Genomic DNA, 12,975 nt, shown 5'->3' on the forward strand with positions numbered 1-12,975 from the left:
CAAGTGAGCTACATCTCCAGCCTCACTTGTGCATCTTCAGTGTCTACATCTGTTTGCTGGGTGAGTAGATGGTTATGTTTGCTGGCACCCTCCGCTTTCCTGGGTTCCTAGCCTGGAGAAGCTCTGGGCTTCTTTCCAGTGAGCCAGCACCTTCCCCACCCCGACCCTGGACCCTCCCCCATCCTCACCCTTCTTCAGCTAGTCTCTTGGCCTGGCTTGCTTTGGGGGTTGACTTGTAAATGAAGCAGCCTGTGTACCTGTCAAGGAGCCTTCAAGATAGGTCCTGGCATGGTAAGACACGGACATTGATGGAGCGTCACAAAACATGTTTTTCTGGGTCTTTACCCACTAAGCAGGGGCCCCAAGTTGCCAGTGGTCACAGGGTGGCCTTTCTCCATAGAAAGCTATATTGTTTATTTCCCACAGGCAACCCAGGCCCCCAAGTACTGAGGACAGCGCATCTGTGTTACCTGTGTGCCTCCCACCCATCTCAGAGCCACCTGAGGGGCAAGAAGTAGGAGATCCGGGTGACACTATGACTGTTGAGTCAGTGTAAACTGTGGATGGGGTGGGGGCGGACACGTCTTCATCTAGCTTCTTCTACCCATCCCCCATGTCCAGGAAAGGATCTGACAAACCAGCAAAGTAAATAAATAATTTAGAAATAATAAATAGGGCTTCGGCTTCCACGAGTGAACACAGGACTGGTTTCAGCACAGGCTGGTCCAGCAACGTGACTACAATGTATATCTCCTCAAAATCCATTCCCCAGGATGTAGGGCCATTTCTGGATTCTCCCCGAGGAGTTCTCTTTAGCTGAGGTTTCTGCTGTGTAGAGCTGGGGACTCTACAACCTTGGGACTGTTGGTCAGTGGTTCCGTCATCCTTCCAGGCTTGATGTCTGTCCCTCACCGGCTTGGGGCCTGAGCTCTGTAGCCTCCATTTCCTACCGAGTTGAGGCTCCTGGCTAGCGAGGCCCAGTGGGGCTGTTCCAGGTAGGGCAACACATGGGTCCAGTGTGCAAAGGCTTGGAGAGCATCCTCAGCCCAAACAGCCGCAGGCGGTGGCGGAGAGGTGGTCCACGGTCCTCCAGGTGCTGTTCACGTCCATGAAGGAGACGGCCTCATAACGAGTGGGCCGGCAGCAGGGCTGGCTGATCGGCCGGGACCCGGGAGGCGACCGCAGGGCCCCGGCGCCCAGCAGGCTGGCCAGGCTGAGATCGTGCGGGGAGCGCGCTCGGCGGCACGAGCCGCTGCAGAAGCGGAAACGGATCAGCTCGTCGGAGCTGTGGCCCAGGCCGAGCGCGCTCACCGGCACCAGCTGCGAGCGCAGGCGGCAGCTGCGCGCATCTGTGGTCCGTGCGCGGCTGCTCCGGGTTCCTGCACGCGCCGCGCGTGCCCCGCGGAGCGCAGCGGGAGGAGACTGGAGCGCGGGACCCGGCGGCGGGGGTGCGGGCTGAGGAGACTGCGGCGGTGGTCGCAGGGCTCTTTCGTTGCACAAATGCGCAGTGTGTCCCCCTGGAATGAGACTTAATCACTTGCGGAGGTGGGGGTGGGGGCGCCTAGAGCTAGCCTCGCTCCCGCCCCGCCTTGTCGCGCTCTCACCTACCAGGCAGATGGTCCGTGGGGGGCGCCAGGACCGGGGAGGGACCATCGCGAGTGGCGGGGCTGCGGGACATCGGGTCCAGGGATGCTTCTGTGACGCAGCTCAGCAGGGCTAGAGCAGCGAGGGTTGGCCACCAGGTTGGCTGCACAGAGAAAAGAGGAGACTCGGGGAGGAACAGGACACTTCGGGGGGCGGGGGCTGTCTTGCCTTGCCCAGATCAGAGACCAGTCTAGTTGGGCGCCCAGCTGGGGGGCAGAGTGTAAGGAAGAGCTTAGGTTTAATAAGCATTTACTGCTCCCACGAGCCCAGGGGAGGAGTAACCTGAGGGCACCGACCATCCAGAGAAATCCCGTTCCTTTCCTGACTGGCCCCTCCCTCTTGGCATTTCCCCTGCCATATCTGACCCCTGCTGACCTAAGCCATGTCCTACTCTCTCTTTTTCAATTAAAGCCAGCCGGGAGATGCAAGGGAACGACTCACCTGCCCCCTAGGCCGGAGGCAGTGGGACAAGGCAGTAGGCTCTCCAAGTCCCAGTTCCATAGCTTTCGGCTCCAGGAGCTCCCATCAGCCTTCGTGGACCCGGTTCCCCACCCTCTTCCTGAGGCAGCTTGCAAACTGGAAGATGAGTTAGTTATTTTTGGGGGGTATTCCTCCTTCCACTTCCGTCTCTCAAAGAGACCCTGGAGTTTGGAGTAACTAGAGTCAACTCAGAAGCAGTAGCTGCGAGGGAGAACCTTGCTGTTAGGCGCTTGGCAGGACCTCTTCCTTCACGATGCCACCCGCTCAACGGCTCACTTCTCCAGCCTGGCAAACAAGGCTCAGCTGAGCTCAGCGACCGTCTAAGGTCTCGGGGGGCGGGGGTCTCACACAGCTGTGGTCCTGTCTTCTAAGACCCTTCTGCTCTGTACTTCAGGGCTGAGGGTACCAGGGTGGTTGGAGAAAGTAGTAACTTGAGCTCCCTCCGCTCCATGTTCAGCACTCACTCCATACCTCAGGGGACAAAGCAGAGCCCTGAAGAATTTGAGTGTCAGTTGGTCACTGGGTTATCTGATGACTGGGAGCCTAGGCCTCCTGAAATCTTTCTAGACCCACTTGTCACCTGAATTCTCTCTTATGTCCACAGATGTCCCCCAAGAGCTTTCCTATTATCTAGGGAAGTGATGGTCCTTCTGAAAACACAGGGCCTGGACCATGGCTTCCTGCCGCCACCAGGGGGCAGAGCTGGTCAAGCCTGCCGACTTAAGGGGAGGGGGCTCCTGCACACGCTCTGCACTTTGAGGTCTGAGCCATTGCCAGGAGGAGCAGCTAGTCCTCCACACCAACCTGGTCTCAGAGGGCCGACCACTCCGAGAGCGTGCCCAAGCCTGGGCCATCTGTCCTCTGCGGACCTGGCACCCTAACCTCGCTCCCAGGAGTTTCCCCCACGAACCATCCTTCCTGACCCCAGCCCGCACCAGCAGTCTTTGTGAACCACCGCCCTGGGACCCCTAGAACCTTTTAGAATTCTCATTAGCTAGTCTCTTCTTGGGTCCCAGATGTAACCCTCCATCCTGCTGGCACACAGAATAAATACATGGGGATGGGGAGCGACATGTGCCGACGCCAAGACAAGACGCATACCTCCCAGGCCTCTTTATCTAGGAAGTGGTCCTCCAGAGCTAGGTGTGGCCTGCTGCTAACTAGAATCAAATCCCTGGCGACCATGCTGGTTACAGTTCTCCCAGATGGAGGGAAAGCCAGGCAGGGCAGCCTTAGGGATCTCTGCGCTAGGGGGAGCCTAGGAGTAAGTCCCTCGAGGACAGCTCTGACCAGTTTCTACTTTCTTACCATTTGGGATATTTGGTCCTCCAGTCCTTGCCACCCCTATCCACCAGCCCTGTACTCACCAAAGGGCTCCTGGTCTGCGTCCTTCTAGGCACCTTTCCTGGGACCAGCGCTGGGCTTTCCCCCGAAGCTCAAATGGATCATGCCCAGAGTTGTGCACCTGGTAGCGCCTCTTTTAGTTAAAAGTGGGGCCTTGGCAGCCGGTCTGTGCCCTGTGGCGGCAGCAGGAGCCTCACATTACAGCCAGCCAGGAGGGTTAACACAGTCCAAGAGGCTAGCGACAAGAGTAACTGGAGGGGCTGGGAGGGGCAAAGAGCTGCGCTGAGGGCCCAGAAGAGAGAGAGAGGCTGAGAGAAAAGGGGGAGGAAGACCTTTCTGCCCTTTCTCTTGCCCTTTGAGCGACCAACAAGGGGATGGTCAGGAAGGCTGGCTTACCTCGGGTGCTGGACTCCAAGCCCCAGTCGCAGCGAAGGCTGGGGCCGGAGGGACTTGTTGCTGGCAGAGCCCGCGGGCCGCATCTGGGGGCCGAGCCCAACTCCATCCCTCGGCAGCCTCCTGCCCGCCGCCGTCCGGTGTCAAATTCCAGCCCCGGCGTCACCAGATCCCGGGGTGGGGCCCAGAGCGGCCCCCGCCCCGCCCCACCTTTCAGGGCTCACCTGGCCGCTCCACCCTCCGGATCCGGTCCCCGCTGGCTAGGCTAGGTCCCCCTAGGTGGGGGCTAGACATTTGGAGAAGACCCCAGGAGGCCGAGTAGAGATCGCGGGCTGCAGCGAGGCGCCGAAACTGGGAATTCGAAGTTGGTAGTCACGCAAAGTAGGGAACTGGGAGGCCTGGCCGAGGGCGGGAGGGAGCAAGGGAGGGCGGCGAAGGAGGGGCAGCCTGGAGGAGAGTTCCCGCTTGGGCTGAACGGACGTGGGGGTTCTGGCTAGCTACTCTGCATCCTCAAGTGGTGGCTCTAGGACCCTCAAAAGGCTCAGCTGCCTCGGAGCGGCAGAGCTCTGCGTTAGACTCCCCCAGTCCAAGGACAGTGTGTTTGCCCAGTTTCAGGGCCCGGGCCTCCCAGGGACTCACGCACACCCAGTGAAGGCAGTGAATGATTAGTGTGTGTTGGGGGGGGACCAGGATGAAGAATCAGAGAACCTCAGAGTATTGAACTGTGGAGTCTGAGGTACCATAAGGCAACTTGACAGGTGTCTGGAGGTTGGTTGACGGCCATGATCAGAACAGTTCTGCTCTACAGAATGGTCTGGACTCACTAGATGATGCTGGGGAACCACTGACCTAGTCTGAGTGTGGTCAGGCACGCATTTCCGTTGAATGACTGCGCAGGAGAGTGTGGTTTTGAGACAAGCAAGACAGAAGAGACGTGCAGGCTGCTGGGGACAATAAGATAAACGCCGAGTAGGGTTGTGGGGAGTTGGGGGTTCCAGGACCCAATCCTCAACATTTCCTTTTGCCCTCTTTGGGTAAAGTGAGGTGGTAAAATGGACAATACCTTTAGTTTTGGCCTGGGTGACCACAGAAGGATGAATTCTAGGAACTGGCTCTCCCCGGGAGAGGTTCAGATGTGTGTGTGTGTGTGTGTGGGCATGTGAAACTAGTGTTGGACATGCTGAATTAGAAGGCTCTGTGGACTCTCCTGCCAGAAATGCCCCCGAGAGCATCTGGATTTATAGCCAGGAGTAAAGCGAAAGCAGTTGGGCTAGTGATGGAAATTCAGCATTTGCCAACCAATACATGCGACAACGGATGCTGGCGGTGGGGGAGGGTACCCAGGGGATGTGCACGGACTAGATGTGCCCTGGTTATGTTGCAGCACTGCTGTGGACCTTTAAGAACTACCCACATCTGGGCCCCACCCCAGATCTGAATCAGAACCTTGGGGTGGGCAGGTGTAAATTCCCAGGGCTTCACCTGTGATTCTGGCACACAGCCAGGGTTCCTAACCACTGATTTTGAGAGCAGTTTTGTGCGGTGTTTGAGGCTGGTCTGCAAGGGCTACCCTCAGGCTCCACAGGACTGCATGGAGGGAGGCTCACGGGACAACACAGATGGACACACAGCACACTGAACAGTTTGTTCTCCTTTCTCATGAAACTGGCTGCTGAAAGAGATGAGGTGGCCGTGCAGCCAGGGCCACCACTGCCAGCATGCGGCTGAAGCTGCATGTCCCACCTACTGCCGCAGTGGCCAGGAAGCTACCTCCATCATTAGATGTCTTTGATTCTCAGATCTACCGGGGGTCAAGAGGGGTCAGATTCCAGAGCCCTATGGAGGTGAAACGCGGCAAGGATGTCCTTTCTAAAGTTACCAGCAGTGACTAGGGCTGGGTTGGGGGCTTTCCTGTTTTCTGTTGAAGTGTAAATAGGGAGTGGGCCATATTCTAAAGGGAGCTATGGATGGCAGGAATGGAGGTCTGTGAGTTTCTCTGTGCTCTGTGGGCCTCTTCTGCTGGTTTTTAATTTTGTGTGTTTGTGTTTCTGGGTGTGTGTTTGTATACAACAGGAACCCTAGAGGTCAGGAGGGGACATCAGATGCCCTGGAGCTGGAGTTCCAGGTGATTGTGAGCCTCCAGGCAGGTGCTGGGAGTTGAACCTGGGTCCTCTGCAAGAACAGCAAACACTTTTAACCACTGAGCTAGAGGACTCTGATGTCCTACACTAGACACGAGAAGTGAAAGGGACTCAGGAGTCCATGGGCTGCAGAGAAGACCCTTGAGTCCAGTGCAGTTTCTGTTTCTTCCAGAAAAGTCAGAGAAAACAGCAGGAGGCCAGGTTCAGAGCTTTATTGCTTCCATGAGCGACAGCTGCCCAGGATGACTGCGGCAGCCTGGGTAAGGTCCTTGATTGAGCCTCACTTCCCTCTGGTCCTGGGTGGGACCCATGGGGCTGGCTGTCTCATCAAGAAACCCAGACCATCTGACAGTCCAGGAAGGAGCACTGCCCATGGATTGGGGACAGCTATGGACTGAGCCACTCATTCCCGTCAGGCTGGGCTGGGCCTTGCCTCCTGAGTTCTCTCTGCTCTTGTCCAAGAGCTGTTCTGTTGGCTTTAAAGGGATGGCTCTGGGGTTCCCCTGTGGGACACTGGTGGCTGGTGAGAGGGGGTACTCCATCTTCTCCCCAAGGAAGGCCAAAGAGTGTCGTGAGCTGGAGATAGCTGACATGAGATGCTATCCACCTCCCTGTCCCTGAAGCATGGTCGCCACACTTCCATCCTTCAGGGAGTTCACTGGTACCACTGCCTGATGGGCCCTCTAGTGGGCCTCCTTCTGCACAACAAGTGGACCAAACATGACATCTAATTTAAAAATAAATTATCCCTCCCCTCCCCACACCCAAATTCACGAAATGATAATACACCAAACACTGATTAGAGAAATGATTCTGGCAGCACTCTTGCTACCAAATGTCCCACCTCCTGCATGCTGGGCCTGCTGGCCACAGCCAGTGGCCTCCTGGCCCTCTGGCTTCACGGACCCAGGCTGCAAGGCAGGATGCTGGTCTCTGAAGCTGGCCTGTAGTGGGCACAGCTCTGGTGCCTTGCCAAGGCCTCACCGGCCCCAGGGCCCTTGGCACTGTCCTTCTCTGGGTTGGAAGGCTCCTGTGCAGGTGGCAGCTGCTTGGTCCTGGCATGAGCCTCTCTGGCCCAGTGTCCGGCCCACTCAGATGCCGCTGCTTAAGTCAGTGATGACGCGTGCTTTCACTAGCTTCCGCAGAAACTCTTTCTCTCGCTGGATGTTGTGCGTCCAGGACTAGAAGGGGAGAGATGGAGAAATCATGAAATGGGCAATCCGGAGGGCTGCTGGGACTCAGCCTTGCTTAACCCTGAGCTGGTTCTCACTCCCAGTCACCACCCTCTGAAGCTCTGTGACTGGGAACACGCAAGCACAGCATACAGTTGTCCAACGTATCCCTACAAGATCACAATAACTGTGTTAGAGAATGCTCCAACTGACAATGCTTCCCTCAACAAACAAGCCTGGCACCCCTTTGTCATCCCAGAGGAACTCTGCCCTGGCTTCCTTCCAAGCCTGGAGTGGTCTCGGCTTCCCAGTCCCCTCAGACAGCAGCCCACAGAGCCTTGGCAGCACTTGGGTTCTAGACACCCCTAAGGCAAGGAGGTGAGTCACGGGACCGCACGGCAAGGGGCCTGGGCTGCTTCTCTGGCCTGATGCAATCGGTCTCCAGGCCTCAGGCAGCTAAGGAGAGCCTTCCTCCCGTGCACAGAAACCAGGGAGCCTGAGGAGCACACCTCAGCTTTCTTTTTAAAAATGTTCTCCTTCTGAAGCTAAACATTAAAAATGTATCTGTTTGTTTGTTTTCAATATATTATTAACTTTCTCTCTCTGTGTGTGTGTATTTGATGTGTGGGTCTTTGTGTATGGGCCTGAGTGGAGGTCCAAGAATGACTTTGGCAATGGGTTTCCTCTTCCCATTGTGGGTTCCAGGGAATGAACCCAGGCCACCAGGCTTACACAGCTAATGCTTTTACTTACAGATGTATCTCACCTGCTCTAGGTTTTAAAGACCGAGTCTCAGTAGCTTGGGCTGGCTTCAAACTCACTATGTCATCTAGGCTGGTCTCAAACTCACGATCTTTGTACCTCAGCTTCCCAAATGCTGGAATGCAGATGTGAGCCCATCTGTATTCAATAAAGCAAATGAATCCATATCGGCTCACATCTGCATTCATTTGCTCTATTGTTCCACAGCAGTACCTCACTAACTCACGCCGGTCCTGAACCCCTAAGACCACCAGACTGACCCTCAAAGGCTGAGCACCTTCCACACCACTATCCTTGAATAAAATAAACCAAAAGTGCTATATACTTAAAAAGTGCATCCTACTAAGTTAGAGAAGATGCCACCTTCCAGGGCTTAATGGGACTGGATGCCTTCTGATTCCCAGAAGTCTCCTCAGGAAGCTGGTGACTAAGTCTCTCAGGAAAGGAAAGGCTTGACTGAAAGCTGAAGGGATGAGTGTCATTCGCCTCATGGCCTAGACCCAGCTGGCCTCTGCATGTGTCAGCGCTGGGCCACTCCATGCTGTACTCACAGCCACTATTTACTGGTACTAAGAACTAGGGACTGTCCGGCCCTTATTTTGATTCCCACAATACTCTTTGGCCTTCCAAACCTCTGTAATCTAAAACTCAGTCACCAACCAGAGACCCTATAGTCCTCTGCTCTGAGCGTCCTTGAGGCCTCTTGAGTGAATCACAAACTTGGCTGCCCTGAAGCCTCCACATCCCCAAGTGGTTTCCTTCCTCACAATCCACAGCACAGTGCCTGAGGTGGTCCAGTCTCCCTCAGCATCCCCCCTAATTTCACCATCTGTCCCCTCAGACCTCTAGAAAAACCTAGACCAGGCTTTTGTCATTCTGCCTTGCTGCTGCCTCTGGAGTTGCTTTCCTTGTTTCAGACCCCTGGGCGACTCACATCCATTCTTTGAAGGTTCAAATCATTTTTCCAGAACTTTCTAAGGGCAGGGATGGTTAGACACACAGTAGGCACTCCATGAAATTTGTTCAATGAAATTAGATTGAACTTTCTTTCTCTTTCTCTCTCTCTCTCTCTCTCTCCCTCTCTCTCTCTCTCTCTCTCTCTCACACACACACACACACACACACAGTGTGTGTGTGTGTGTGTGTGTGTATGCATGTGTGTGCACTGTGCATTCCTGTAGAGGGGAGAGGAGGCTGTTGTCCTGGTCTGTCACTCTATATCCTATTCTCTGAAGACGGGGTCTTTCATTGACATTGGAGCTCAGCTGGTGTTCAGCAAACCCCAGCGACCCTCCTGTCTGGTGCTTGTGCAGGCATTACCTGACTTTTTTTTTTTTTGAGACAGGGTTTCTCTGTATAGTCCTGGCTGTCCTGAACTCACTCTGTAGACCAGGCTGGCCTTGAACTCAGACATCTGCCTGTCTCTGCCTCCCAGGTGCTGGGATTAAAAGCGTGCGTCACCACCGCCCGGCCTGACTTTTTTTTTAATTAAAGATTTTTATTTAAATGATTTGAACCTGGATCCTCTGGAAGAGTAGTCAGTGTTCTTTTTTTTCTTTTTCTTTTTCTTTTTTCTTTTTTTTTTTTTTTTTTGGTTTTTCGAGACAGGGTTTCTCTGTGTAGCCCTGGCTGTCCTGGAATTCACTCTAGACCAGGCTGGCCTCGAACTCAGAAATCCACCTGCCTCTGCCTCCCAAGTGCTGGGATTACAGGCGTGCGCCACCACGCCTGGCGTAGTCAGTGTTCTTAACCACTGAGCTTTCTCTTTAGTCCCTGGAATTAGAGATTTTATTTTCATCAACATCTAATAATGCAAAACAGAAATTCCAAACAAATTTACTTTAAATTCTCCTATGAATTCCTTCCTTGACTAAGAAATTGAAAAATACTGAAACGAAGACAGATCTCTCCTTGACTACCGGCCCTGATTTTACTGACTTCCACATTTAATGGGATTTTATGGTTGAAGCTTTGAACAAACGGATGACTTGTTATCTGTGCTACAAATTGAAGGGAGCCATCAAATACGAGGTTTGTCTCTTAGGTAGGCGAAACTCCATCAGAAGGCGTTCATCCATGTTGAACCAAGGAGACCATGTTAGACCTAGGACAGGAAAATTCCTAGAGAATAAAAAGAATTTGTTTATAAGCGATAAGAAGGGCTGGAGAGATGGTCAGTGGGTAAGAGCACTGACTGCTCTTTCAAAGATCCTGAGTTCAATTCCCAGCAACCACATGGTGGCTCAGAACTGTCCGTAATGAGATTTGATACCCTCTTCTGGTATGCCTGAAGATAGCTACAGTGTACTCACATACATAAAATACTATTTAAAAAAGTGATGGGAAAACCTTGCCCTCTGACTTTCATTACTCCCTCATTTTTGGCAAAAAAGATGAGGGTGACCCTCCCTTTTTGCCTCAAGTAAAGAGAAAGACGCAGGCAGTGGTGTCACATGCTTGTAATCCCAGCACTTAGGAGGCAGAGGCAGGCAGATTTTTGAGTTCGAGGCCAGCCTGGTCTACAGAGTGAGTTCCAGGACAGCCAGGGCTATACAGAGAAACCCTGTCTCAAAAAAAAAAAAAAAAAAAAAAAAAAAAAAAAAAAAAGAAAAGAAAAGAAAACCAAAGAGAGAGAGAGAGAGAGAGAGAGAGAGAGAGAGAGAATTCTTGGAGTATATTACCTTTTGCAGCTTCTAAACAATAACATGAAGATGGAGAAAAGCTCCTTTGGTAGGGGAGCAACAGGAAACTGCTAGAAATTGAACTATATCAGGGTTGAAGAGATGGCTCAGTGGCTAAAAACACTGCTGTTCTTCCAGAGGACCTGGGTTCAATTCCCAGCACCCACATGGCAGCTCACAACCATCTGTAACTCCAGATCTAGTGACAGCCACACACAGACATGCATACAGGCAAAACACCAATGCACATGAAAATAAATAAATTATTTAGAAATATGGTATTAAAAAAAAAAGTTGAACTTTTTTTTCCATAACCGGTTAAAATTTACCTGACTCCTTTACCTTGGGAAAGAACCAAGCAGCACAGAAGAGTGAACCCAGAGCTCTTTAAACTTTTACCCCAGAAAGATGGTGGAACAGTGAGTGCATCAGGTTCCAGACACAGACAGGAGTGGCCACCACCAAGAATTCTACAAACTGAAAGGCAAGTGTGCCAGCTATGAAGACAGCACTGTCCTTCGAAGACTCCAGATGGGAGGGTGGCGGGCTGGGCGGGCCCTGGGAAGCTCTTTCCCATTTGGGAATGCAGTTACCCTTGCAGATGTAACTGTGTGGAACTTCAGAGTCTACTGGAGGAATCCAGCTTCTGGAGAACAGAGGAGGTTGGGTGGGGCTGGTGAGGAGGCTCAGCAGTTAAAAGGCGCTAGCTGCTCAGGCCTGACATCCTGGGTTTTATCCTCAGCAGTCACGTGCATGAAGGTCCACGGCTGACCTCTGACATTCTGACTTCTTGGGATTTGAACTTAGGTCCTCGTGTTTATGCAGCAGGGGCTCTTATCCTCTGAGCCATCTCCCCAGACAGAAATTAGATTTTATAGGCAAGAGCAAAGCAGCAGCAGCAGCAGCCGTCGCCACCACCAGGCTCAGAAGAATGGCAGGACAGGGATTCAAGCAAACACAGCCACTCATAAAACTGTGTTTATACTGCGTCTTCTCTTTCTTCCAGCAGAAGTAACCAAGGGATGAGTCAGTTTCAAGAGCACCCACTAGGAGTCACTGAGGGCTAACAGGTCAACAGAGTACTGGATATTCCACTACATTAAGAAATTATTAACTTTTTTACATGTTAATAATTTACATTTACTTTTTTAATCATTTAGAGTTAACGGAATTTCTGGCCATAATGTTGTATCTAAAGCCTATGGTCACTGGGGAGGAAGCATGAGAGGAAACACAGACAGAAGCCTTAGCCATGTATGGATAACGGACATGGGAGTTCTGTACTCTCCACCAGCCTACGCTTATGGACATGCTGAACAATTTGCCCTCCTAATGAAAAAGTAGGCACGGGACTGCAGAGATGGCGCAGGGGCTGAGAGCATGCACAGCTCTTATAGAGGACCAGAGTTCAGTTCCCAGCAATGCTGTCAGCGGCTCCCAGCTAAAACTCCAGCTCCGGGAGATCTGACACCCTCTTCTGGCCTCAGTGGAAACCTGTACCCGTGTGCACACATGCAGCTGTATCCCCAGGACAACATGTATGGACATGGTGCACACACACACACACACGCGCACACACACACACGCGCACACACACACACACACACACACAGACATGGTGTACACACACACACATATACACACATGCGCGCGCGCACACACACACACACACACACACACACACACACACACTAAGTCTTGAAAAAAAAAGGAAATAGAAGGATGAAAGAAAAAGGCTCCTGGAGCCAGACACTGCTGAGTACTAGGGCAGGATGTGATCAGACTTCTGTCCACTCCTACAGTCCATGTTTTCAGCAGGGTCTTTTCTGATAATTTAAATTTAATTTAATGTATTTCAAGATATGTGTTTTTTAGCTGGGCATGGTGGCACATGCTTTTAATCCTAGCACTTGAAGGTAAAAGCAGGTGGATCTCTGTGAGTTCAAGGCCAGCCTGGTGTACAGTGAATTCTACGACAGCCAGGGCTACACAGAAAAACTCTGTTTCAAAAGAAAAAAAAGAGATTCATTTTTTTAAATGAGTGTGTGTATGTATGTATGTGCATTCATGTACGTATATATATATGTATATGTGTAATACTATGTCTATATGTGTCTATATGCTATATGTATGCTGGGAATAAAGTTGTACGTACTCTTTTTTTTTTTTTTTTTTTTTTTTTGGTTTTTTGGATTTGGTTTTTTTGAGACAGGGTTTCTCTGTATAGCCCTGGCTGTCCTGGAACTCACTTGGTAGACCAGGCTGGCCTCCAACTCAGAAATCCGCCTGCCTCTGCCTCCCAGAGTGCTGGGATTACAGGTGTGCCCCACCACCGCCCAGCTAGTTGTATGTACTCTT

General features: G+C 52.2%; 2 protein-coding genes across 10 annotated transcripts in view; both read right to left on the reverse strand.

Moving 5' to 3' along the window:
- Positions 1-311: 311 nt before the first annotated feature.
- On the reverse strand, positions 312-4,148 carry Artn (artemin). 5 transcript variants are annotated; one of them, XM_052177159.1, is made up of 5 exons: positions 4,086-4,148; positions 3,492-3,641; positions 2,086-2,220; positions 1,609-1,747; positions 312-1,517 (listed from the first exon to the last, which is right to left on the reverse strand). In XM_052177159.1, exons 3-5 carry the CDS (start codon positions 2,143-2,145, stop codon positions 1,042-1,044), a joined length of 675 nt encoding a protein of 224 aa, XP_052033119.1. In that variant the 5' UTR covers positions 2,146-2,220; positions 3,492-3,641; positions 4,086-4,148; the 3' UTR covers positions 312-1,041. The 5 variants fall into 5 exon arrangements, with proteins under 5 accessions (XP_052033119.1, XP_052033116.1, XP_052033118.1 ...); XM_052177156.1 differs by lacking the exon at positions 4,086-4,148 and adding an exon at positions 3,865-3,952; XM_052177158.1 differs by lacking the exon at positions 4,086-4,148 and adding an exon at positions 3,865-3,952 and having other exon boundaries at positions 2,086-2,285.
- Positions 4,149-6,199: 2,051 nt separating this feature from the next.
- St3gal3 (ST3 beta-galactoside alpha-2,3-sialyltransferase 3) overlaps positions 6,200-12,975 on the reverse strand; it is a 206,034-nt gene continuing 199,258 nt past the window's right edge. For all 5 annotated transcript variants that reach the window (XM_052177152.1, XM_052177154.1, XM_052177151.1 and 2 more), the window contains one exon: positions 6,200-7,183. In XM_052177152.1, coding sequence (XP_052033112.1) covers positions 7,094-7,183 — 90 coding nt within the window. In that variant the 3' untranslated portion in view covers positions 6,200-7,093. The remainder of the gene's footprint in view (positions 7,184-12,975) is intronic.

The sequence above is a fragment of the Apodemus sylvaticus genome, chromosome 3, assembly GCF_947179515.1.
Source record: "Apodemus sylvaticus chromosome 3, mApoSyl1.1, whole genome shotgun sequence".
NCBI classification, from domain to species: Eukaryota; Metazoa; Chordata; class Mammalia; order Rodentia; family Muridae; genus Apodemus; species Apodemus sylvaticus.